This window comes from Vulpes lagopus, chromosome 4 (genome assembly GCF_018345385.1).
Source record: "Vulpes lagopus strain Blue_001 chromosome 4, ASM1834538v1, whole genome shotgun sequence".
Lineage (NCBI taxonomy): Eukaryota > Metazoa > Chordata > Mammalia > Carnivora > Canidae > Vulpes > Vulpes lagopus.
Window position 1 is genome coordinate 14156718 of NC_054827.1, and position 27033 is coordinate 14183750.

General features: G+C 38.5%; 1 protein-coding gene across 1 annotated transcript in view; it reads left to right on the plus strand.

The window, feature by feature from the left end:
* Window positions 1–27033, plus strand: part of SNX25 (sorting nexin 25) — a 131895-nt gene that overhangs the window by 74517 nt on the left and 30345 nt on the right. The window contains exons 7-8 of the mRNA XM_041753079.1: window positions 12800–12981; window positions 26303–26434. Of these exons, the coding sequence (XP_041609013.1) occupies window positions 12800–12981; window positions 26303–26434 (314 nt within the window). The remainder of the gene's footprint in view (window positions 1–12799; window positions 12982–26302; window positions 26435–27033) is intronic.

The following is a 27033-nucleotide window of genomic DNA, read 5'->3' on the forward strand; positions in this document are numbered from 1 at the left end:
GCAATGTCTGGGAATGAGGTATTCCAGTTTGGGACCCAGATAATTGCAGTACAGGGATAGGATTGGTAAGGAACATTATGAAGGAACAATAGCCTACGTGGTGACTGATTGGATATGAGGAAGAATCAGATGATGGGACATTATCATGCTAGTACAACCTGCTGACTTTACACACGAGGAAACAGCTATCTGGAGAAGTTGGAGATCTAACTTTACTCTGCAGCTGTTTCTATACCGTCCCATTGCCTCAGGTTGGTGAGATGTCAGAGGTAGAGGAGAAACAGTACTAGGGCAGCAGTTAAGAGACCTTGTTCAAGTGAGCTTCTGTTGCTAGCTTCCTGATGAAACTTCAACACATCCTTCTATTCCTCTAGGACTTCATTGTTTCCGTCTTTAGATTGAGTGCTCTCAGATGGTCATTCAGGGTTTCTCAGTGAAGACAAGAAAGAGGGAATGTGTATAGTGGACTGGTCTTGGATGTTCTAGATTTGCAGGACAGGAGGATAGAAAAGTGCCTGTTTGGTTGACTTCACTTAGCATCAGTGAGAGAAAGACTAATATCATGATTTCACTCATATGTGGAATTTAAGAAACAAAACAGATGAACATAGGGGAAGGGAAAAAAAGTAAAATAAGAAGAAACCAGAGAGGGAGACAAACCATGTGACTCTTAACTCTAGGGAACAAATTGAGGGTCACTGGAGGGGAGAGTGGGGAAACGGGGTAACTGGGTGATTGGCATTAAAGGAGGGCATGTGAGCACTGGGTGTTAAATGCAAGGAATGAGTCCTTGACCTCTACCACTGAAGCTAATGATATGTTAATTAATTGATTTTAAGTAAATAAAAAAATAAAAAGTACCCGTTTGACATTTCTAAACCAGGATTCATGCTGTGGAGAAAGAATGCAACCCTGCAGAGAAATATTTGCATGTTAGAGTGTGGAGATAATAATCTTCTATTTATGCTGTCTCCAAGTCATGTATATTTGCTGAACTGATGCTATGTTCTCCATTATTGGAGAACAATGTATACCAGTCTGAAGTGACTTCTTCTACTCATAATATCATCTGCTGTCTCACTGTAGGTGGCTTCCATTTTAAATAATTAGGTTGTTAAATTTAAGTGCTCATACTTTTTTATAAAAGAGGAAGATCAAATTTAGCATTCCCGATTGTCCTTACTTTTTCTTTTAATTGAATATTCAGTAGCATATATTGAGTCTTACAGAAGTAGTTATTTGTGAGATTTGGGGTTTTGATGTGTGGCTGGCAAATAAAAGTTGACTTTAAAAATTAGTTCTAGATAGCTACTATATCCTTCCTCAAATGGATTTTTTCAAACAAATGTGTGTGTTTATTTTTCTCCCTATAAAAGTCATCAAGGAAAGTTAAGTTTTTATCACTAAAGGCTCCCCCAAACACAAATGTTGAGTTGTTTTTAGAGATCTCTGAATTTTAGGGATAGTGTGATCTAGTGAAAATACTCTTTTTAGGCAAAGAATCAGGGAAAAGTCTCTTTATGTTAAATAGTCTTGCTACAAGCCCCACCTGTCTGCATTGGTTTCCTTAAACCTAGAAAATCAGGCTGTGCTCATTTATCTCAGAGTGACCATGTAGCAGTGCTACCTACCAAGTTGTGTTGTGCGATTATAAGCACTTTCATTTCCAGCACTGCTTCTCTTTATTTCCACATTATTTTTGTGAGTGGGAAACTGAAGAAGTTTTTAAAAAGAATGAACAGATGGAAGATCCTCAGAATATTTTAGGATTCAACCTAGAGATGGGGACTTTATTTATGAATGTAGTGATATATATGTACTATAAATATAGTTTTGTTGTTACATATAAAGATGTTTCTGGCAAGTAGTTTTTTTTTTTTTAAGATTTACTTATTTTAGAGAGAGAGAGCATGAGTTGGGAGGGGCAGAGGGAGCAAGAATCTCAAGCAGATGTCACGCTGAGCATGGAGCCCGACACAGGGCTCCATCTCATGATCCTGAGATCATGACCTGAGCCAAAACCAAGAGTCAGACACCCAATCGACTTGCCACCCAGGTGCACTGTCCCCTTTTTAAAAATTTATTTATTTGAGAGAGAGAGAGGGGGCAGAGGGAGAGAGAGAATCCTGAAGCAGACTCTCTATTGACCATGAGGCCTGACTCAGAGATTGATCCCAGGATTCCAAGATCTATGACCTGAGTTGAAATCAAGAGGTGGCTGCTTAACCAACTGAGCCACCAGGTGCCCCAAGTCTTTTTCAGTCAAAGTCATTGACAACTAAGAAATGTTATACAATCGTGAAAATAGTAGATTTAAGAAAAAATGTATATAACAGGTTGGGAGATTTAAGAAAAAAAAGTATATAACAGGTTGGGAGAAATTACCTAATTGTGTGCCCTCTGAGACCTTAGAGAACAACCAGTTAACTCAGGATGACAGAGGAGGGCCTGGGGATATTCAGGAAAGGTTAAAATAAGGCTTATTGAGGCTTCAGCAAACTGTAGCAAATCCCCATAAAACTCTACATGTGTTTTAGATTCACTGTAGATTAATGTATCATAAATGAGGGAACAAATTACTCTTCCTAACAAGGTAGAAATTTTAATTTGATTTTTGATGGCTTTTTGGGGGTGAGATTTTTATCTTTTCAAGAAATAAGATATCAGATAATTTTTGACATCTTTACAGAATTTCAGTGGTTTATTTTTTTCCTTTTTAAAAAGTTTAAATTCAATTTTTTAAATTAAAGAAATTTAAAAATTTTTTTTTAATTTTTAAAATTCAATTAATATAAAGTATATTATTATTTTCAGAGGTAGAGTTCAGTGATTCATCAGTTGTATGTAACACCCAGTGCTCATTACATCACATAACTTCCTTAATGCCCATCGCCCACTTAACCCATCTCCCCCACACCTCTCCCCTCCAACAACCCTCAGTTTGTTTCCTATGATTAGAACTAAAGTGGTTTAATTGCCGATATGATTCTAGAGGAAATATAGTCCTAGAAAAAAAATCACATTATCAAACTCGTCTCCTTGTCTTACGAGTAAGAAAATTAGGTATAATTAGGGGAAAAGGTCTTAGAGAAAACTTATAAATACTAAACAGTTTGAAACAATTAGTCTTAGAAGGTTTAGTTCTCAAAATTTTCTTGCCTCTGACCTTATTTTATCATTCCTCTTGGCCAAATATATTGATTAAGACCTGAATTTTAACCACTGATAGCCTCAGCTGCTGTTGGTCATGAAATTTGGAAGGTTTAGTCAAATTCATCTAACTAATTTCAGTGAACTTTTTTTCATTCTTCGTCTTCTTTGACCATTCTGTTTACTTGACATTGTTGACTATCCTGGCTAATATTCTGGCTCATTCGTGTTTGTTTTTCTGCTTGCTTATTCTTTTCTGTTCAGCCTTTCAATGATGGAGTTCCTCAGATTTTGTTTCTAACTTTCTCATACCTATGTGATCCAATATAAGAGCTATTAATCATATATGGCTATTTAAATTTAAATTAATTAAAGGTAAATAGAAATTTAAAAGTGAGTTCTTCAGTCATACCAGCCACATTTCAGTTGTTCAGCAACCATATGTTCCCTCCATATTGGATAGCACAGAATGAACATTTCCATCACCATGGAAGGTATTTTTTAGGTAGCGCTGCCTCTGTCCTTTCCCTGGCTAGTTTTCTCTTCCCCTTATCTGTATGCTGATAAGTCTCCAAATTTTTATCTATAGAATCTCTATGCTCTACTTTTTATTTACTGCTGCTTACTTAGTGTTGTGTGTGTGTGTGTGTGTGTGTGTGTGTGTGTGTGTGTGTTTAATATTTTCTTTACTCATGAGAGACACAGAGAGGCACAGACACAGGCAAAGGGAGAAGCAGGCTCCATGCAGGGAGCCCGATGTGGGACTCGATCCCGGGACCCCAGGATCACACCCCGGGCCTAAGGCAGGCACTAAACCACTGAGCCACCTGGGCTGCCCTTACTCAGTATTTTTATTTGAATATCATGAAGGGACCTCCAAGTGAAAATGTCCAAATCATAGTACCACATAACTGATCACACTCTGTTTCTTATCCTGTTGAATAGGATCACCATCCATTCAAATGTCGTAAACTAGGAGTCATTTCTGTTCATTCCTTCTACATCATGTACTATATTTAGTCCATTATTGTCACACTGATTGACCTCCTAAATACATCTCAACTCGTTCTCTTTCTCTACATGACCATCTCCTACTACCAGTCTCTTGAACTATGGTATAGCTCCTTCACTGAAGGAGTTCAGTCTACTCCTGCCCCTATATTTTTCATACTGAAGTCACAGTGATTAAAAAATACAGATGTGCAGATGTCATCATGTTGTCTCCATGCTTAAAACCCTTCATTGTCTTCCCATTGTTCTTAGACATGAAACCTACAAGGTCCTGCTTACTCTGGCCCCTGTTTCTGTCTTCAGCTTCGTCTCTTGCCATTCTACTCCTTTTTTCCACACTAATATTTCTTTTTCCTCAACTCACTGTGATTCATCCTGCCTCATATTCCTTGCCCATTTTGCTGCTGCTTCTTAGAATGCTAACCTACTCTCAATCTCACTCTGTCTAGGTAATTCCTACTTATCTTTATATTTCATTTCAAATGTCTCTTCTTTTATCACAACCCCACTCACTTCCCCTGATTCTGAGTGGCTGAGAAAGTTCTTGAGTTTTTAGGACCCCTCATATCAGTAGAGGATAAAATACTCTGGAGGAAGTCTTAATCACCAGAAGTAGTCATTCAACACTTTTTTGAGTGCCATTATATGTTAGGTATAGCTGTACAGTGAAAACAAAAACAAAAACAAAAACCTGTCTCTGACCTTAAGGAGATCATAGTCTAACAAGGAGACAGGGAGATACACATACCAAATTCTAATATAGTTTGAAAATGTAGTGAGAGTTGCATGTTTATGATTTAGTAGTGGAACAGATGTGTGGGGCAGTCACCTCTACCCAGAACAGAGATCAAGAAAGACTTTTTCTTAAGAGTAGCAGCGTTGAGTTGGAAAGATTGAATGGCCCTCATTTCCTTCTGGGCTTATCAGATGGATATGGATAGATGGTACCACATGTCCACAAAGAAGATAGCTGTGGAATGGCCTCCTGTGTATAGCTGTCAGGTGAGACACTCTGCTGGTGCCTGGCATGTAATGAAAAGATAAAGTTTGATAGGAAGACAGGGCTGGTACTACAGAGACTTATAAGCTATCCTAAGAACTTTGGATTTAATTCTGTAGAGCGGAGGTTTTCAAACTATAGTGTGCATCATGATCACCTGGAGGGCTTGTTACAATGCAGATTCCTGGACCCTGCCCCAAAGTTTCTGATTCTGTAGATCTGGAGTGGGCCCCCTAAGAGTTTGCATTACTTACAGGTTCCCCGGCAATGCTGATGCTACTCATCCAGGAACCACACTTTGAGAGCTACTATTATATATAGTGAAGAGCCATTAATGTATTAGTGTTTGTATTTTAGTAGCCACCTCCTTTGCTTTATATTTACAATTCGAACAGCCAGAGTAGTTGAGCCATAGTCTATTGAAATAAGCTGACTGCTATGGTCTGAACATTCATGTCTCCCGAAATTCTTACATTGAAATCATAACACCTAAACAGGATGGTATTGAGAGGTGAGGCCTTTGGAAGGTACTTAAGTCATGAGAGTGGAGCTCTCATGAATGGGACTAGTGCTTTTATCAAAGAGGCTCCAGAGAGATCCCTACCTGCATCTAGCATGTAGACATGGCAAAAAGGTGGCCATCTGCACCATGGAAGAGGGCTTTCACCAGAACCTGATCATGCTGGCACCCTAATCTTGAATTTCCAGTCCCCAGGACTATGAGAAACGAATTTCTGTTGTTTATAGCCACCCAGTCTGTGGTAATAGGCATCGGAGTGAACTAAGACACTGGCCAAGAATTCATAGGAATTCTAAGTATTACTGGGACATAGGCTAAATTGTCCCTGCGGTTTGGTGGGAATAAGTCCAGTATTTTAGCTTCCTTTTTAAAACCTTCCTTTCTGTTCTGAATCCTGAAATGTTATTAAGAATAGTTAAGGTGATTCAAGAGAAACATTTATTCAGCTGACTACAAAGGACATGATGTTGATTTGAATCTGCTAGAAACTGCAAAGTATAAATAGTACACCCTGGGGAGTAACATGCTCATAGTATTGATGGGGAAGCTTTGGTCAAGTTGTGCATCTTCTTTAGAGTATAAGTAAGCAGCTTTGGAGTTGAATATATCAAGTAGAAGTGAAGAAGAATTTCAGAAAATATTACATATGTATATGGACACAGTTGCTGATAAGAACCATAATGATTTCCATTAGGAATTATTTTAGTAAAGATAATATGTAGCTTCTTTGTCTGATCTGGTAAAGTTGTCCCTGCCTGAAAGAAGGGAGCTAATCTATAGACTCTAGTGGGCTTCTCAGAGTCCTTCCTTGTGCTTTGATGTGATCTGAGTTTCCAGCATTGCTATAAACTGATACAAACAGTTCCTAATTTATGAATCACTTAAACTTAGAAGGCACTCCAGCCCATGACCACAGGGGCCTTTCTAGGGTTTCTCTCTGCCCAGCCCTCCTGCTGTGAGGACTGCAGCTTCTGGCACCTGCTAGCTCTTCTCTGACATCCTACCTGGCTCCCTGGTCCCCATCTGTCCTCTGCCTTGAAGGGACTAAAGGCTCAAGGCACTTCCACTATTCTCTGTATAAGTGCTTAACATAGCCAGTCTTCCTCCCACCCCAGTACCCCAAGAAAACTTTAATCATCATGCATTCTAACAAACACTTGCACTTACAGAAATGACGGTCTAGTCCAGAGATGTTAAGTAATATGCCTGTTGTAACTAGAACTAGTCAATCACACACAGATCTAGAATTTGAACCCAGGTCTGATTTTTAGTCTTGATCTCTTTGCACTGCACTGCTCATTCACGTGGGTAGATGTTATGAGAAACTCTTGTTCAAAATTTACAAATTATTGGGCCAGATCTACGTTCTAAGTGTGTCTCATGCCTGTTCAGCTCATGGTTCCAGTTTGGGAGCAGGAGTCTCCTGGTAATTTATTGTGTGGATTTAGTTGATATGACATTATTACTTTAAAAATATATTGCAAGAAAAAAAATATATTGCAAGCATGTTGGAGGGCCTTAAACCAGAGGAAGTGCTAAAAGTTTCAGTACTTGAGACATTTAAAGGAAGGAAGAAAAAGTGTGCCATAAGCATACCTGACCAGGCTAAGCAAGGTCAAACTACAAGATATCTGTAGTCTTCTCCATTGTAACATGAGTGCTTCCGCCATTAACTCCTGCTGTGATTTCTGCTTATTCCTCAAGTATGCTTTCTACTAAAGTGGAGTGACACTTTAGACTCTGAAATTCAGGTGTTTGATGTGGTAAGAAAATTCCATTTTTCCTTTTTGATGAAAGAACATACTGGCCTCCAGTTGAAAAACAAGATAAATAAATATACATATTTTTTAATTCCTGGGCAACTTTTGAGGTGATCTTCAAATAATTTTGAAGAAATGTGTGATAATGGGAATTGCTGTCAGTTTCACGTTGAGAAGTCAAGCACCATTTCTCATTTTGAAACTTGACCACTCCCTAGGTAAATACATACCCCATTCCTTGAACCCTCCTCTCAAGGGGGGTTTATTAAAACTTCTATTTGCACGCACAAGAAAGATTCAAAGGATTGTTAGTCTGTCGCTGTGAAGGCCCAACGTTCTCCAATGAGAAACTCCTTTAATTCCATACCTTGTGGGCTGGGCGGGGGCAAGAGAAGGCCTTTGCATTCTATGGAGGAAAGCCACATGTTGGGGAGTCAGGGGAAGGGGGCACGTGTGCAGCCCATCTCCTTAACTATCACAGAGTTTGTGGGGTGGGAGTGCAGGGCACAGTTTTGCTCCCCTAGGGTGCCAGGGTGTTTGAGGAAGTCCAGAAACCTTATTGGTTGTCCCATCTGGGGGAAGGGATGCTACTGGCATCTAGTGGTAGAGGCCAGGAGCGCTGCTCAGCATCCCCATACCCAGGACAAGCCCCTACAAGAAAAATGTATCCAGCCCAAAATGTCAGTAGTGCTGAGGATGAGAATCCCTGCTCTGTTATCTATTGACTCCCCCAATCAGCCTGCCGAGAGTGCTGCTGTTAGGGGATGTCTTGGGATTTGGTAATGTGCTATGAGAGAAGAAAAAATACTCTGTTGGTGGCATTTTCTAGGACCTGAAAAAGAAAGTGGTGGCATGTTAACCACTTGTGCTATTTCTGGAGTCCTTAGTTTACACTGTAAATAACTTCACCCTCATTTGCCTCATTAGAAGTAGTACCCAACACTTCTCCCTGGCGTTTGTATTTTGCTGCAAGACACCTCACTTGCTTGGGGGAGAACTGTATCATGGGCAGAAGTTTTAAAGCAAAAAGCAGTGCCATGATGTTGTCCCTGGGTCTACTGTAATGACTTTATAGTCAAAAGCGTTCACCCAGAGTCTAATCCGAATTTCTTTTTTCAGCAGAGGAACCCAGTGAACCCATTTTCTTTTGTTCCGATCTCAGTAGAATGTGGACTATCCAGAAGGAAGAACAGTAAATATTTGTAATTAATTGCTTTAGAATATTCTATCACTTTGTGTGTTCATCTTGGCACCAGTTTCAAGAGCCACTGCCATCCAGTGTTTCACCTAGCACTGTTTATCTTCTTGGCCTTCGTTTTTTATAGCTAGGTCAGACCGTTTGTGTGATTAACCAGTTCACCCCAGTTTGTGAACAACACACACTGTTACCTAACGCTCTGCCTAGAAACAGCCATTCGAGTCTGGCCTGAGCTGGGCCACCATGTGTTGTCATGTACCCAGTTGCCCATACTTCTCTTGGCATGAATATTTCCTGACTGAATGGGTTTTTAGGTCACAAAGCATATTCATCTGCACTGCCAGATTTGGAAGGATTTTGGCACAACAGGACATAGGCTGCATGAGTTCCATGTTAGTCACTTAGCACTGAACATGGTATTAGTTTTCTGAGACAAAAATAAACAGAATTGCCTAAGCAACAAGCTGCTGTTGAGTTCGTTAGCAACAAGCTTTGTGATCAGACAATGGCATTGTATTGCCCTTTAACAAATAGAACGTATTCACGTGAGCAGGCGACGACATCCAAGTGGAACACGAGAATATTCTTCTCGGCCCTGCAGCTGGGTTTTAGATGAAGGTTTATTCTCTTTCTTCCTTCTTTTTAGAATTTGCTTCTAGTTTTTGTGCTTTTAGAAAAGGCTTTTACTCTTTCTTGAGAGAAGAATTTGGTTGTTGATCAATGTGTGTCAATTTCTTCCTATATGTATCTCTTTATTTTTAACCCCACATTAAAACTATTACCTAGAAAGAAAAAAAAAACTATTACCTAGATTTATTCTATAAAAAGGCAATTCTTTTGTTCCCCAAATTGAGAGTATTTTAAATATGCATAAAATTTAGATTTTAAAGCTATGTTTTAAAAATGAAACTTTTTTTTCCCCTGAAAAATTAGCCGTTACAAGCATGTATTTCTTTAGGTACACACACAAAGCACCCCAGTTTGTGAAAGACTAATTTGGGGGCAGATTTACCTTTACCTTCCCTCGAAGGGGACTCTGAAATACTATTTTTCCTCTTGAGATTATCATCATCATTATTATTATTAACATGGAGTTAATGAGCTCTTTGGTCAGGGCCTATCAGCCAAGGATAGGACAAGTTGGAAACTATTATCGAGGTCAAATGGAAGCATCTCTTCAGCACACATAGAGAAAAGTCATCCTCTAACATCTGACTGACCCCCTGGAACATGGCTGTCTGTCTGTTAGCCTGAAGTCTACCTGTTACCCTCTGTGCTAAGTACCAGAAAAAAACGCTTTTGAAAGATAGTGTTTTGTGGTGCTCACCTAAGTTTTTTCAGTTACTCTGTTGAGCCTGCCTAGATGCTGTTTTAAGGCATTTATACAAGTTGACTAAGTGGAACATGAGCTAGGTAAGGATCATCCTAGGGAAGTGGTTGAGTTCTATAAAACATTGTTTAGGCTCCACCTTGAGGGGCCCCTTCTTTCATTATGGGTAGTTCTTACCTAAGCTGAGCACATTCTGACTCACCCCCAGAAGGTGTGATCTACCTGCATAGGTATATTCATATTTATTGGGTGGTCACCTAGGCCCTGGACATTGCCTAAAACAATATTACTGTTTCTGAAGTGAGCTTGCTCTTCTGCTTTCCATAGAGGATTTCCCACTTTAAGGAGAATTGTATGGTCTGTGAAGAGTATCTCAGTAAAGCTGTTATTTAAAAAAAAAAAGAAAGAGCCCATAAGGAAACCCATGTGGCTACTGTGGAGAGTCGGAGGAGATGAAGCGGGAGTATGTAGGGCCTTCTGGCTCCTTAAAAGAGCCTTGCAGTTTGCCATGAGTGAAATGGGGGTATTGGGGAGAGTTTTAAGCAAAGGAATGATGTGATTGGGTCGATGTGTTAATGGGTTAACTTTGGCTGCCACACTGACAAAAACCAAAGGGGAGGCAAATGTGAAAGCTGGTGACCAGTTAGGTTGTACAGTAGAACACACGATATGGTGTTGCTGAAATTCTTTCTTTGGCTTCTCTGTAAACTATACTCTCACATTCACCTTCTACCTCTCCTTCACTGTCTCCTTTGCCAGCTTCTCTTCTTTCTCACCATTAAATGTGGGATTTATTTAGATTTTGTACTGGGACCATTTTATCTCTTCCTGGGTTGTCTCAGCTACTCCTGTGACTTGAGTTACCATCAAGTGCTCAACACTTCTCAACTCCACACCTTGTATCTCTGCTCAGGGAAATGCCCTCCAACTCAGTTTGCCTGTTTTTTTGCTGTGTAACAAACCACCCTAAAAAACTGTCTTAAACAGTCCTTTCTTTTGCACACAAATTGGCAGTTTGAGCAGACAAGAATGACTCTTCTCTGCTTGACTGTGGCTGGACGCTTCACCTTCAAGGTGGTGTTTGCACATGGTGCCAAGTTGGTGCTGAATGTGGACTGAGGTCCCAGTCAGGTCTGTGGTCTGGGAGTACTTTCTGTGTAGATCTCTCCAGTGATTGCTTAGGCCTCCTTAAAGCATGGAGGCCTCGTGGCTAGTAGAGACTTACCAGGTGGCTCAGGGCTCCAAGTCTGTGGCCTTTTACGATTTGGCTTTAGAAGTCATGGCATCACTTCCTCCATTATTACAAACTCACCTGGATTTAAAAAAAAAAACAAAAAACACATACCCTACTTCTCAGGGGAAGATTGTCAAAAGTGACATTGACAACAAGAGCAGTTGAACCGGGAGATCCTGGGACCACCTTTGGCAAATATCATTTACTATATTGTCCACAGTTGAACTCGAGATCTTTCATAAACCTGCTTCTGTAATAATGTTCCCTGGTTTATAATTGGCCCCGCCACCTCCATGGCTGCTCATGGCAGAAACTTGAGAGCATCTTGGATACTTCTGTTTTCTTTATATTCCTCAGCCATCTATCTTCTCCCCTGTCTGGTCAGTCACAGGGTCCTGTTGGTTCTCTTTATAAGTTACTCTCAGATCCTTCCAGTCTTCTTTCCTGCCATTGCCACGGAGCTGGTTTAGGCCACCATCTGCCTCCTCAGTTACCGCAGTCCTCTTCAACAGGTTTCTTTACTTGCAGTCTTCTGCTTTCCAATTGCTTATTTTATCCTTCCTGTATAATTTTTAAAAATACAAATTCAGGGGTGCCTGGGTGGCTCAGTTAAATGTCTGCCTTCAGCTCAGGTCATGATCCCGGGGTCCTGGGATCGAGCCCCACGTAGGGCTCCTTGCTGAGGGGGGAGGTAGCTTCTCCCTCTTCCTCCGTCTGCCGCTCCCCCTGGTTTGTGTTCTCTCTCTCTCTCTCTCTCTCTCTCTCTCTCTCTCTCTCAAGTAAAAACAAAACCAAACCACAAATCCATTTATGACATGCTGCTTCTTAAAACCCATTAGAAGCTTCTTAGTGCTATTGAGCTAAAGACCCAATGGACTAAAACAGCTTTGTGTCTTCTGGCTCCTACCTTCTCCTCATCCACTTTGGATCACTAGCTCCCCCAGTACATCTGCTGCCCTGGCTCTTCCAGGCCCTCCTAAGCTCTCTCCTTCCTGCCTCCAGGCTTTCACTTTCATACTTGTTGCTCTCTCTGTGTGTCACATCCCACTCCTCCTTCATTTTGTTCGAGTGTAATTTGCTCAGGGAAACCTGGGTCAGAAACACTGGTCAAGGCTGCTCAAGGGTACCTGTACATTTTCATTATAGCCTGTATTATGTTCATAATTGCTAATACTATCTTTGGATTTCTCCCATGCTAGACTTTAAGTCCCATGAGATTTAACAATTGGTCTTGAGTCCAAATGCCTAGCGCATGCCTGACACACAGTGAGAACTCACTGCATGCTTAGGAATGCCTCTGCATACATGACGTGTACATACGAAGATATTTAAGTACACATATACATATGCACATCGATTGTGAGTATATGTGTGCAGAGGAGGTTTTTTAAAATGTTTTACACCTGAGTAGGATTTTTTAGTGGTTTTTTAGAAATTAATGGTACTTCTGTTTGAGAAGTGTGTTTAGCGTGAATTCTCTTCTTTAGTACCCACTGTTCAGAATGCACCACATTAGACAGTCTCATTCAGAGTTGTTACGTTCCCCTTTTTGTACCTTGTCCTCTGACTGGGTCCTGTCCATCCATCCCACTCAAGGTAAAGAAACTGCTGCAATGAAAGCTGATCTCCTAAGGGCCAGGAATATGAAAAGGTACATTAACCAACTGACTGTGGCAAAGAAGCAGTGTGAGAAGAGAATCCGAATCCTGGGAGGCCCTGCCTATGACCAGCAAGAGGACGGGGCCTTGGATGAGGGAGAAGGGCCTCCAAGCCAGAAGGTAGAACTTTGTGGTTTCTTGTTTTGACCATTTCATGTTCATTATAAACGCTCACGTAATCTCCCATCCGTCTTTTAACTTTTTGGTATTTAACATAAGACATATATTCCAGAACAGAGACCCTCATGTTTGCTTTCATGGGTCAAAGAGCTGTATTACTTGGTATCCCTGACTTCTGTGAATGGTAATAGGTAGGATGGATCAGCACAGGGTATATGTACGTGTACATGTATGTGCCCGTGTGTATTTTCCCATCCCACACACCCTGAGGCACACACTTAGTTTACAAGGGCCCAGTCGAGTTATACACTACAAGTTGAATAGAACAAACCACCTATGGAATAGAAGGTATCCTGTAAGGTATTTTACTTAGCTCTCACCACAATTAAATGAAATTTGAATTTCTTGATATTTCCATTTTAAGGTGAAGAAACAAGAGTTGGTGTTACCAACTTTTAAGTTATTTTACTTAGCTCTCACCACAATTCAATGAAATTTGAATTTCTTGATATTTCCATTTTAAGGTGAAGAAACAGAGTTGGTGTTAGTAAATTACCTAAGGCAGGTGGGAAGAGGCAAAACTAGATAAAAACCGAGATCTAGTTGCTTCACAATCTGAGTGCTTTCTTACGAAGCCATAATATGTCAGCGCCTGTTTTTACAACAAAACTTTGGACTCTCTGATACTGGGTCCTGAAATCAGGGAGCTTAGGGAAGTGTCCTAGCCCTACCTCAGTACCTGCTCTTATTCTCAAGGATTCAAGTGTGTCTTCCAAGACCCAGTGAATGCGAAGACTGAGGGAAACAGCAGCAGCACTCCCTGAGGAGCTTGTTTGTACCACTTGGGAACAGGACTTCAAGGCAGTTTCCAAACTGCTCTTTTGTAAGATGGCATTTACTTACAACGAGGCTACCAAGAGTATAATTTGACTCTGGCTACAGCCCCTAACCTTACCTATTTGGATGTTTAGTTTCTTGATGTTTTCTCATTCAGTTCCTGGTTTGACTTCAGATGCCTGTGACTTTTCCCTTCCTCCTCATTCTGGTGATGAACTTTGATCTATTTTCTTGTTTGTGGCCCAGTCTCCATGAGAGCCTCTTCAGCATAGTTTATGCTTGACCTTGGACCAACTCTTAACACTAGCCAGAGTTGTTCTTCTGCAAACATCTTGTACAAGTGGCTCAAATGCTGCCCCGAGTAGCTCTTGTTTTATAGAGGGGTCCCCTTGCCACTGGAGATCTGTTTATTTTGCTATTAGATCTGCAATTTTAACTTTGTGGTCCAAAGTGAACATTTTACCTTTTGGTGAATGGTGGAGAATGGATTTTGCAGGCTGTATATTGTCCTCCTTCCTCTTTCTTCTCAGCCTCTGGACTCTTAAATAGCTTTTCAGCCACATTTGTCATAGAAAAAGTTCTCTTCTTGTGTCCCATGTATTCATTCATTCAGTCAACATTTAACGAAGGTCCATAATCTCTCAATTACGGTGCAAGGTACTAGAATACAAAAGGAATAAGAGGAGTCTTTGCTCTGAAAGAGTCCCATGTAAGTATAAAATAAGAATAAAGTAAGTGACCAGTAGAGATGGGAGATAAATACCTGGAAGACACACCCGATGGCTTATTGCCTAGTCAAAAGATGATGTGGTTTTAGATATTATGGTAGAAGAAAATCTTAGGAAACATAAAAGAAGATAATTTTAGAACTCAGTGTGATTTCAGTATGTTATCTGGCAGTATTTACTAGAAGTAGCCTTAATCTGGTTTTTGCTCCATTTCAACTTGTTTCTCCAGATATTTAGGAAAGGAGCAACCCATTGCTGTTCCAACAGTTTAACCTCAGAGTAAAATCATTTCCGTTAGGCTTCAGGCCAAAAGCCTCAGATAATACTACAGATTTCTAATGTCTATGGTGGTTTGCTAGACTAAAGGTAAGACTTTGGTTAGTTTGGGGCCATAAATGGGTAGTTTTGCTGTAGCCTAATCATATTTGATCCAGAGGAGTCACCAACAAATTTTACTTCAGAACCTAGTCTTCAAAATTAGTTGAATCCCCCTGATTCAAAGAAAGAGATTGAATAAATAAATAAAAAGAAATAATTATGTGTTCTCTATAAGAAACTATATGATGGCACAGATTGGTTGAAAGTGAAAGGAGGGGAAAAGGCATGCTATGTAAACACAAAGCAAAGAAATCTAAAGTAGTTAATATTAACATTAGGTGAAATAGACACCAGAACAAGGAATGTAACCAGGGATGAAAACCATTTCATTATGATAAAGGGGTCAGTTCATGAAGAAGGCATGATAATCCTAAATATGTATGTGATCAAGGAGACCTTTAAGATACGTGAAGCAGAGTGCCTGGGTAGCTCAGTTGGTTAAGCAACTGACTCTTGATTTTAGCTCAGGTCATGATCTCAGGGTCATGAGATGGAGCTCCATGCTGGGTGTGGAGCCTGCTTAAGATTCTCTCTCTCTCTCTCCCTCTCCCTGCATCCCCCTCCTTAACCACCTCCCGCTCACTGTGCTCTCGCTTGCGCTCTCTCTCTCTCTCTCTCTCAAAATAAATAAATAACTAAAATAAATGAAGCAAAAACTGACAGAACTGAAAGGAGAAAAAAAAAGATCCACACTTAAAATTGGAAATGTTAATACCTTTCTCTCAGTAATTGATAGAAGAAATAAAGCAGGATACAGAAGACATGAACAACAGTAACAACCAATGGGAACTAATGGACATTTGTAGACAGTTCCACCTAGCACCAACAGAATACACATTCTTCTCAAGTGTACATTGAACATTCGCCAAGAAAGAGTATATTTCTGGGCAATAAAACAAATTCCAACCAATTTAAAAGGTTTAAACACATATTATATTCTCTGACCACATGGAATTGGAAAGCAATAATAAAAAGATCTGGAAAATTCTCAAATATTTCAAAGTTAAGCAACATATCTAAATAAGGCTTGAGTCAAGAAATTATAAGAAATTAGAAACTAGTTTGAATGGGCTGAAAATGAAAATACACATTAATTTTTGTGGGATTACAGTTAAAGCAGTACTTAGAAGGAAACACTTTTTTTTTTTTTTTAAAGATTTACTTTGAGAGAGAGCATGAAAGAGAGCTAGCACGAGCAGGGGAAAGGGGGGGAAAGACAGAGGATAGGGAGAAGGAGACTCCCCACTGAGTGGAGAGCCTCATGTGGGGCTCGATCCCAGGACCCAGGGATCATGACCTGAGATGAAGGCAAATGCTTAACTGACTGAGCCACCCAGATTCCCTAGAAGGAGACACTTTTTTTTTTTTTTTTTTTACCTTTCACAGAGCTCTATGCTTTTCATTTTATTTTATAGCCTTTCAACTCCCATGTGAAGTATAACAGATATGTTACAGAGAAGTGACTCATCTACATCTAACAGACCTTAAACAGTCTGGGCATAAAGCACCTAAAGCTAAGAGGCCCAAGCCTAGTCACTCTGAGGCCTTCATTTTACTTTTAAAAAGAACATCAGGTTCTTCAAATCAGGGACACCGCCACCAGGAACCATCTTCATCATCATCATTATAATCGCGCTTAATGATGAGGTGTGGATTGCTAATTCGCACAGCTTCCAGCAGCTTCTGAGCTTCCTCATCAAATGCTTCTTTGCACACCCCCAGAACTTTCAGTTTACATTCAGGAGACTTCAAGACTTCACATAACTTCATCATTCCTTCATACCCTAAAGTATTCTGTTTCAGGTTTATTTTTGTCAGGTTTTGGTTGCTTCTAAGAGTAGATGAGAGATCCTGACAGCACAGGGAGGTCAAACCACAGTATTCCAATCCAAGCCTCTGAATATTGCAGTTTGGATGTCTCAAAGCCTCACATAGAATTTTTACTCCATCATCCCGCAGGTCATTGTGCCCAAGGTCCAGTTTCTGTAGGTGTGAGTTGTTCAGAATAGCAGAAGCCAGATCCAGACAACACATACTAGTAAGGACTTTTAATGCATATTTTTTTTAAAAAAAGAAAGGTCTAAAATCAGTGATCTTCCTCCTTAAGAACCTACAAATGAAAACTGAAATAACTAGAAAGGCAGAAATAATATAACAAATCAGTGGAGTAGAGAACAGAAAAACAGTAGAGAAAAATCAATGAAAGCAAAAGATAGTTCTTGGAAAAGATTGATTATACACTCTAGTTAGACTGATGAAAAGAAGAGAGAAGGCACAGTTACCATTGTTAGGAATGAGAAAGGGCATCATTGTAGATCCTCTACATTAAAAGGAGAATAAAGAAGTATTGTGAACAATTTGAAGCCAATAAATTTCACAATATAAATAAAATAGAGAAATTCCTTTGGAAATACAAATTACCAGAACTGACTCAAAAAGAAATAGAAAATCTGAGTAGCCTTAGAGGTATTAAAGAAAATGAATTTATCGTTTAAAACCTTCCCACAAAGAAACCTTTAGGCTCAGATTATTTCACTGGTGAAATCTATTAAATATTCAAGACAAGGATAAGATCAGTCTTAACCATATTATTTCAAAAAATGGAAGAGAAGGGTACTCTTCAACTCCTCATAGGAAACAAGCATAACTCTGATACTAAACCAGAGAAAACCATTTAGAAAAGTGAAAAATACTCACCAATATTCATCATGAACCTAAACAAAAATTTCCTTAACAGAATATTAGTAAATCACATCTAGCAATCTATAAATAGAAAAATTACTCCAATATGTGTTCTCCTGGCAGTGGGCCTTTCGTATAAAGATCATGTATGTCATTTATCTGCAGTTCCATTGTCAAGGCTTATTGTTTCTTAATCAGCTTTATTAAGGCATAATGACCTATAATACACTGCACATATATAAAGTATACGATTTGATAGTTTGACTCATGAAACCATCATCACCGTAATCAAGATAGTAATCATATTCATTATCAACAGAAATTTTCTCAGCCCCTTTGTAGTCTCCGTCTTAACACCAGTTGATGCCTACTGGTCCAGTCCTTTAATCCATGTTTAATCTTCTAGTAAGTGACTTTTTAACTATCCTGATTTTTAGCACCTGTCATTGTCTTTTCTTTCTTCTTGCCTGTCTTTCCCTCCCTCCCTCCCTTCCTTCCTTCCTTCCTTCCTTCCTTCCTTCCTTTCCTTCCTTCCTTGTATTTTATTTGTTTACTCATGAGAGACACAGAGGCAGGCTCCCTGTGGGGAGCCAGATGCAGGGCTCAATCCCAGGACCCCAGGATCAGGACTTGAGTGGAAGGCAGAAGCTCAACCACTGAGCCACCCAGGAACACTTTGTCTTTTCTTTCTTTGCCAAAATCTTGATTCAGACTCTTCTGATGTGTTTTTATTGTCTGTTGTCATTGACAACAGCTATGACAAGTCTCACAATAACCCATAAAGTAGGTGGTACTGTCACCAATCTATAGAAGAAGAAACTGAGGCTCAGAATATTGGAGCCACGATTCCAACCTAGGTATGTCCAGCTCCAAAGCCTGAACTATTTTACCTGCATGTATTGCCTTGCTATTTGGCTTTGCTTTCATCTGGATATGGAAACACAAAATCTGTATTGCTTTTGCACAGTGGTAACCTACTTCTTAAATGGCCCCCAAAATGGAAAGATGGAAGGAAGAATTTAAGAAAAATAATAGAAAAAATAAAGGGAGAAGAGGAAATGAAAATATAAGGGGTGTGAAAACCGATGGCACTAAGTGTCTGACCTCTTCTGTAAAGTCAGGGTTTTTTTAAGTTTTAATTCCAGTTAGTTAACATACAGTGTTGGTTTCAGGTCTACAATATACTGATTCAGTGATTCTACACATCACTGGGTGCTCATCATCTATTTAACACATCCCTACACCTGCCTTCCTTGTGGTAGCCCTTAGTTCTGTATAATTAAGAGCCTGTGTTTTGGTCTCTCTCTCCTTTTTTGTTTCTTCCCATTGCTCATTTTGTTTCTTAAATTCCACATAGGAGTGAAATCATACGTATTTGTCTTTCTCTGACTTTACTTAGCGTAACACTCTCTAGCACTATCCACGTCCTTGCAAATGGTAAAATTTCATTCTTTTTTATGGCTGAATAATATTCCATTACACACGTGTGTGTGTGTGTGTGTGTGTGTGTGTGTGCGCGCACACACACACACATATTCCTTTATCCATTCATCAGTCGATAGACAGTTGGACTACCTTCATATTTTGACTCTCTTAAGTAATGGCTGCTATAAACATTGGGGTGCATGTACCCCTTTGAATTAGTGTTCTTAAAGTATCCAATAGTGCAACTGCTGGATTCTAAGGTGATTCTGTTTTTAACTTCTTGAGGAACTTCCAAAATGTTTCCACAGTTAACATTCCCAACAACAGTGCAGAAAGATTGCTTTTTTCCCCACGTCCTCACCAACACCTGTTGTTTCTTGTATTTTTTATTTTAGCCAATCTGACAGATGTGAGGTGATGTCTCATTGTAGTTTTGATTTGCATTTCCCTGATGATAAGTGATGATAAGCGTCTTTTCATGTGTTTGTTGGCCATCTGGATGTCTTCTTTGGAGAAATGTCTTTTCAAGTCTTCTGCCCATTTTTAGTTGCATCATTTGTTTTTTGGGTGTTGAGTTATATAAGCTCTTTATATATTTTAAATACTAACCCTTTATCAGATATGTCATTTGTAAATACCTTCCTCCATTCTGTAGATTGCCTTTTAGTTTTGTTGATGATTTCTTTTGCTGTGCAGAAGCTTTTTATTTTGATGTAGTCCCAGTAGTTTATTTTTTATTCTGTTTCCCTTACTACAGGAGACATATCTAGAAAGAAGTTGCTATAATTGATGTCAATGGAATTATAGCTTGTGTTCTCTTCTAGGATTTTTGTGGTTTTGGGCCTCATATTTAGATCTTTAATCCATTTTGAATTTAATTTAATGCATGGCATAATAAAGTGATCCAGTTCTTTCTTTTGCATGTTGCTGTCCAGTTTTTCCAACACCATTTGTTGAAGACATTAGACTGCCTTTTCCTATTGGATATTCTTTCCTGCTTTGACCATATAGTTGTGGGTTAATTTCTGGGTTTTCTACTTTGTTCCATTGATCATAATCTAACTTGGAGTCCAGAATTTGATGCCTCCAGGTTTGCTTTTCAATTTCAAGATTGTTTTCACTATTTTTGAAGTCTTTTGTGACTCTATACAAATTTTAGGATTGTTCTAGTTCTGTAAAAAATGCTGTTGGTATTTTGATAGGGATTGCATTAAATATGTAGATTGCTTTGGGTAGTAGAGACATTTTAACAATATTCTTCCAATCTATGAGCATGAAATGTCTTTCAGTTTCTTTGTGTGATCTTAATTTCTTTCATCACTGTTTTATAATTTTCAGAGTACAGGTCTTTCACCTCTTTGGTTAGATTTGTACCTAGATATCTTACTATTTTTGGTGCAATTGTAAGTGGGATTGTTTTCTTAATTGCTCTTTCTGCTGCTTCATTATTGGTATATAGAAATGCAGCAGATTTCTGCACATTGATTTTGTATCCTGTAACTTAACTGAATTCATTTATCAGTTCCAGCAGTGTTTTGGTGGAGTCTTTTGGGTTTTCTGTGTATAGTATGTCATCTGCAAATAGTGAAGGTTTTACTTCTTCCTTACTGATTTGAACATCTTTTATTTGTTTTTGTTTTCTGATTGCTGTAGATAGAACTTCAAGTACGATGTCAAATTAAAGTGGCGAGAATGGGTTTCCTTTTCTTGTTCCTGACTTTAGGAAAACTGAGAGCTTTTCCTTATTAAGGATGATGTTAGCTGTGGATTTTTCATATATGGCCTTTATTATGTTGAGATATATTCCTTCTAAATCTACTATGTTGGGATCCCTGGGTGGCGCAGCGGTTTAGCGCCTGCCTTTGGCCCAGGGCGCGATCCTGGAGACCCGGGATCGAATCCCACGTCGGGCTCCCGGTGCATGGAGCCTGCTTCTCCCTCTGCCTGTGTCTCTGCCTCTCTCTCTCTCTCTCTCTCTCTGTGTGACTATCATAAATAAATAAAAATTAAAAAAAAAAAAAATAAATCTACTATGTTGAGGGTTTTTATAACGAATGGTTGTTGTACTTTGTCAAATGCTTTTTCTACATCTACTGAAATGATCATATGGTTTTTATCCTTATTCTATTGAAGTGATGTATCATATTGATTGATTTGTGAGTATCGATTTGTGAGTATCAAACCATTCTTGCAACTCAGGAAGAAATCCCATTTGATCATTTAGTGTTGTTTTTATCTAATTTTGGTGTCAGGATAATGCTGGCCTCATAAAATGAATTTGGAATTTTCCTTCTCTATTTTTTGGAACCCTTTGAAAAGAATAGGTATTAACTCTTCTTTAAATGTTTGGTAGAATTCACCTGTGATGCCATCAGGCCTTGGACTTTGTTTTTGGGGAGCTTTTTCATTACTGATTTAATCTCTTCCCTGGTCATTGGCCTGTTCAAATTTTCTAACTCTTCCTGTTTCGGTTTTGGTAGTTTGTATGTTTCTAGGAATTTATCCAATTCTTCTAGGTTGTCCAATTTGTTGGCATATAGTTTTCATAATATACCCTTGTAATTATTTATATTTCTGTGGTGTTGGTTGTTATTTTTTTTCTCTCATTTGTGATTTTGAGTCCTTTCTCTTTTTTCCTTGTTAAGTCTAGGTAGAAGTTTGTCAATTTCATAGATTTTTTTTTTCAAAGAAGTAGATCCTGGTTTTATTCAACTGTTCTATTGGTTTTGTTTGTGTTTTATTTGCTTGTTTTAAAATTTTAAAATTTACATTCAATTTGCCAATATATAGTATAACACCCAGTGCTCATCCCATTGAGTGCCCTCCTTAGTGCCCACCACCCAGTTACCCTATCTCCCAACCCACCTCCCCTTCTGCTACCCTTTGTTTCCCAGAGTTGGTTTCTGTATAATTTATTTCTGCTCTAGTCTTTTTTATTTTCTTATTCTGGTTTTAGGTTTAATTTGTTGTTCTTTTTCTAGGTTCTTTAGATGTAAGTTTAGGTTGTTTGAGACTTTTCTTGCTTCTTGAGGTAGGCTTATGTTGCTATATACTTCCCTCTTAGAACTGTTTTTGTTGCATCCCAAAGTTTTGGGCCATTGTGTTTTCATTTTCATTTATTTCCATATATTTTTTAATTCCTTCTTTGATTTCCTGGTTGACTCATTCATTGTTTAGTAGCATGTTATTTAACCTCCATGTAATTTTGATCTTTACAGATTTTTTCTTGTGGTTGATTTCTAGTTTTATAGCATTGTGGCCAGAAAGGATGCATGGTATGACTTTGATCTTTTTTTTAATTTATTGAGACCAATAAATGAGACCAATATATATGATCTGTTCTGGAAGATGTTCCATGTGCTCCTGAAAAGAATGTGTATTCTGGTTTAGGATAAAATGTTCCAAATATATCTATTGAATCCACCGGGTTCAGTGTGTCACTCAAAGCCATTGCTTTCTTGTTGATTTTACGATTGGATGACCTGTTCCTTGATATAAGTAGGGTGTTAAAGTCCCCTACTATTATAGTATTATCATCAGTTCCTTTATGTTTGATATTAACTGTTTATATATTTGAGTGCTCCCCTGTTGGGTGCATTAAATATTTATAATTGTTGTATCTTCTTTTTGGGTTGTCTCCTTTATTTATTATATAGTGTCCTTTCTTGTCTCTTGTTACAATTTTTGTTTTAAAGTCTAGTTTCCCTGTCACTCACCCTTGTCTGTGACCCTGGCTCCCTCCTCATTGCAGCACTGGGATCCATTTCTCCCAAACCACATGTCCACACTTTCTGCCTTCATCAGTGTGGCTTCTTCTCTGTCTTTAGTTGTGGAGTGTGTTCTGACAGTCTTCAAGGCAGTTTCTGGGGCATTTAGGATGATTTGATAGTTATCTAGTTTTGTTTGTGGGACAAGGCAAGCCTGTGGTCCTGCTACTGTGCTGCCATCTTCCAACCCACTGTAAGATCAATTTTCATATCAATTTATATTTGATCTGAGACTCAAAATGCACACCATCAAATATAGCCTAGGACTCTGCACTTGGATATGAAAAGATTCTCTGACTTTTTGTTTCTGCTGGATTTCTTGTAGAGCATCTTTTTAAAATGCATCTTTCCTTTCTGAGTTCCATACTATTTATAGTTTGCTACAAACGCAAAGCAGTAATTTCTTAAGGAGAGGAACTATTTAATTATGGTTAAGAAGCTGTGCTACAGAGTCGGAAAGCCTGGCTTCCAATCCCATATCTACTGGGATTATCTTTGGACAAGTTAGCGTCTTTGTACTCTATTTGTAAAATTGAGTTAATTGTATGTACCTTTTGGGTGGCATCCATTAAATAATGCACATAATGGGATGAGTACACCAGTTGGTATATGAGCGCTCAATAAATATATGTTATTACTGGCATAGATTATTATTTTTAGTGATGATATAGATATAAGAAAAATCCAATTGTAATTCTCAAAATCCTAATTCTACATATTGTTATGCTGGAGACAGTCTCATGAGTATATTGGGTATGTTTTGTAACTAGAGAATCCTATCATTCTTGGTAACATGTTGGGTATATTAGGAACACATTTGTTCCTCTAAGACCCTGAGGTACTTTTTCCTGAGGTACTTTTGAGTGCTTTTTCTCTTCCTGGAGAAAAATGAACTAGCTGGGTAAGAAGTAATTCACACAAAAGATAAAACTAAGTTTACAAATAAGTATCATGAAACCAGATCCAGTGGGACTGGAAAAGACTGAAACTGCTGTAAATAAAAATCCCTGAAGAGGAATAGAGAATGATCTGCCTTCCAGCCTGAAATGCTTCATGGCCTTTAGCACATGTAGCTTCTACTAGGTCAGTTTTTTGTCTCCTACCATGAGATCATTGATTGTGGTAGCCCTCCCCGCAAAATTACCAGGGGTCTTAGGACAGAAAGAAAAGAGCTGACCCAACAAATAAATTAAGAGCACAGTGTTTGCTGTATGGGATCCCTTAGTGAATGTTAATTGTTGTTACATCATCTATAGTTTTTTAAAAATGATTGCTTTAATAGTGGTCAACCTTGATCTACCCACCCTTCTCTTTGCACTTTCACACAAAAATCTCAGAATTAAAATTAGTTGGGATCCCTGGTGGCTTAGTGGGATCCCTGGGTGGCTTAGTGGTTTAGCTTCTGCCTTCAGCCCAGGATGTGATCCTAGAGACCTGGGATCGAGTCCCACATCAGGCTCCCTGCATGGAGCCTGCTTCTCCCTCTGCCTGTGTCTCTGCCTCTCTCTCTCTCTCTGTGTGTGTGTGTGTGTGTGTGTGTGTGTGTGTGTCTCATGAATAAATAAATAAAATATTTAAAAAAATAAAAATAACATAAAGTAAAATTAATTAATCTCAGGTGAATTAGAATTAATTAATCTCAGATGAGTACATTTGACTCTGAAGTATACTATCTACTCATCCTGTTTACCCAAACCCATACCATTAGTGTAGATGTTACACAGTGAAATGCTCTTCTCTCTTCAAGAGAAGGAAAAAAAAAAAAACAAATGGAGCAGAGAATTTGGTTAATCCATCAGTCAAAGTAAGAGATATATCAGATGTTTGATTATACTTGAGATGTATTTGCTGTCATTTATTTATATATATCTGCACTTTTGGAGCTGAACATAGAATATTCATAAGTCAATAAAAATCCAAAAATGGCTAATATTTTAGAAGACATTTTGAACTTGGTTTTGCAGATATGTGAATTTGTATCTAACTTGGAATTCACTTCGATCCAAGGAAAATCATACAGGGAAGAGTTCATTAGATTTCCTTGAATACTCTTTCTGCTCAGCTTCTCCCTATACTAAAAATCGGTAGCTGCCTGAGTGATCTTTATGCTGATCCAAAGTTGATGTGGATTCCTACAAACGTCTGTGGACAATATACAGATAGAACTTGTACTTTAATATACTTTACTGGTAGGGTTTACATAAAGATACATGCTATGATCTTCCAAAGTTAGTTAACTAACTACGAATTGTCTGAAATACTTATGGACTCTACTTGTTAGTGATCCGTAGCATGGGATGACTGTCTCCTTTAATTAGTTACCAGAAGTTGTTATAAAAATGCCTGCTCCTTTCTGCTCGCAAAACCTATTGAGGACCCACTGTCAGCAAAAGAGTTGAATTTATGTTGATCATATGCACTTGATTATAGAAAGATCTTACCAGTAAAGTTTCCAAAAACTTCCAATTGCCATAATTAAAATTTTTAAAATCTTGAATGATAAGTTCTTCTGTTAATTGCATTCGAATTATACTTACATGTCTTTTTTTTTAATCTAAGAGCTAAGGATATGGGGTTTCAATTCCTTCTGAATTAATTTGAGGCATTTCCCCTAATTAATTGAGTTATGAATAATTATGAAGGTGATCTGCTTTCTTCTACTATGGCAGCCTTTGCTCAAGGTTGTGCCCATTGTGTCTCCAGATACGGTTTTTCTTTTCTTGTAAGCATGCAATATAGTAAACAAAGGAGTAATTTTGATACACTCATACAGTGTAATATTATGAACCAATTAAAATGATATTTACAAAAGATTTTTAAAATGAATATGATACTGTAAACTAAAGAACAAGATATAAAATCAATTTTCCTCAGCTCTATAAAAGCAGAATGGAAGACAAAAATGAGGGATCCCTGGGTGGCACAGCGGTTTAGCGCCTGCCTTTGGCCCAGGGCGCGATCCTGGAGACCCAGGATCAAATCCCACGTCGGGCTCCTGGTGCATGGAGTCTGCTTCTCCCTCTGCCTATGTCTCTGCCTCTCTCTCTCTCTCTCTCTCTCTCACTATCATAAATAAATAAAAATTAAAAAAAAAAAGGAAGACAAAAATGACTCTAGCCTCCTGGTCTTTTATGCATTTCTCTTTGATTTTTCTATTTGCATTTGTTGCTTTTAGCAGTATATCCCACAGGGCAGGGATTTCTGTCCATTTCATTTCCGAGAAATGTGCCTGAGACAGAGTAGATGCTAAGTAGATCTTTTGCTCAATACATGGATGAATAATTGAAAATTGGTATTTTTTGAATATGTACATTTTGAATCTTAAACTTTTTCCATTTAATATTTCAGAAGTAGAGAGAAATACCATATTACACTATGATCTTAAAAAATGAGACTTTTTTCCCTTCCTGAATGTAGAAACTAATCCATTAGAATTTAAAGGAAACTGATAATTAAAATTTGATTTTTAACTTCTTAATTTTTTGTCTTAAATTTCCTTAATAGATTCTTCAGTTTGAAGATATCTTGGCCAGTACTTCCTACCGAGAGCACTTTCGAATATACATGGAAAGGATGGACAAGAGAGCTCTGATTAGTTTTTGGGAGTCTGTGGAGTATTTAAAGAGTGCTAACAAGGTGTAGTATATACAGCATCAAAGGAATTTTAATCACTAGGTGATGAAAACTTGCATGTTAGGCAGTGTATGTGTGTTTCTCAGTGAAGCTTTAAGAGAAGTATACATTAAAGGACTATTTAAAACCAAAAATAGGAGATCCCTGGGTGGCTCAGCGGTTTAGGGCCTGCCTTCGGCTCAGGGCATGATTCCTGGAGTCCCAGGATCGAGTCCCACATGGGGCTCCCTTCATGGAGCCTGCTTCTCCCTCTGCCTATGTCTCTGTGCCTCTCTCTCTCTCTCTCTCCCTCTCTCTCTCTCATGAATAAATAAATAAAATCTTAAAAAGTTTACAGTTTCATAATTTTCAACAGTCTCTACTAATATTACCAAGGAAATGGAATAAAGACAGTGAACATTAAAAAAAATAATAATAATAATGGGATTATGTTCCAGCCTGTAATAGTAAATAAAATTAGATTTTATTTTTACAAAAAGATGCTTTTGAATGTGTAGTCAAGGGAAAAAATGACTTATAAATGTACCAAAATATTGAATTTGCCTACAGGCATTAATTTTTTTAATGCATTATAAAAAGGCTTAAATATATCCACATTGCTG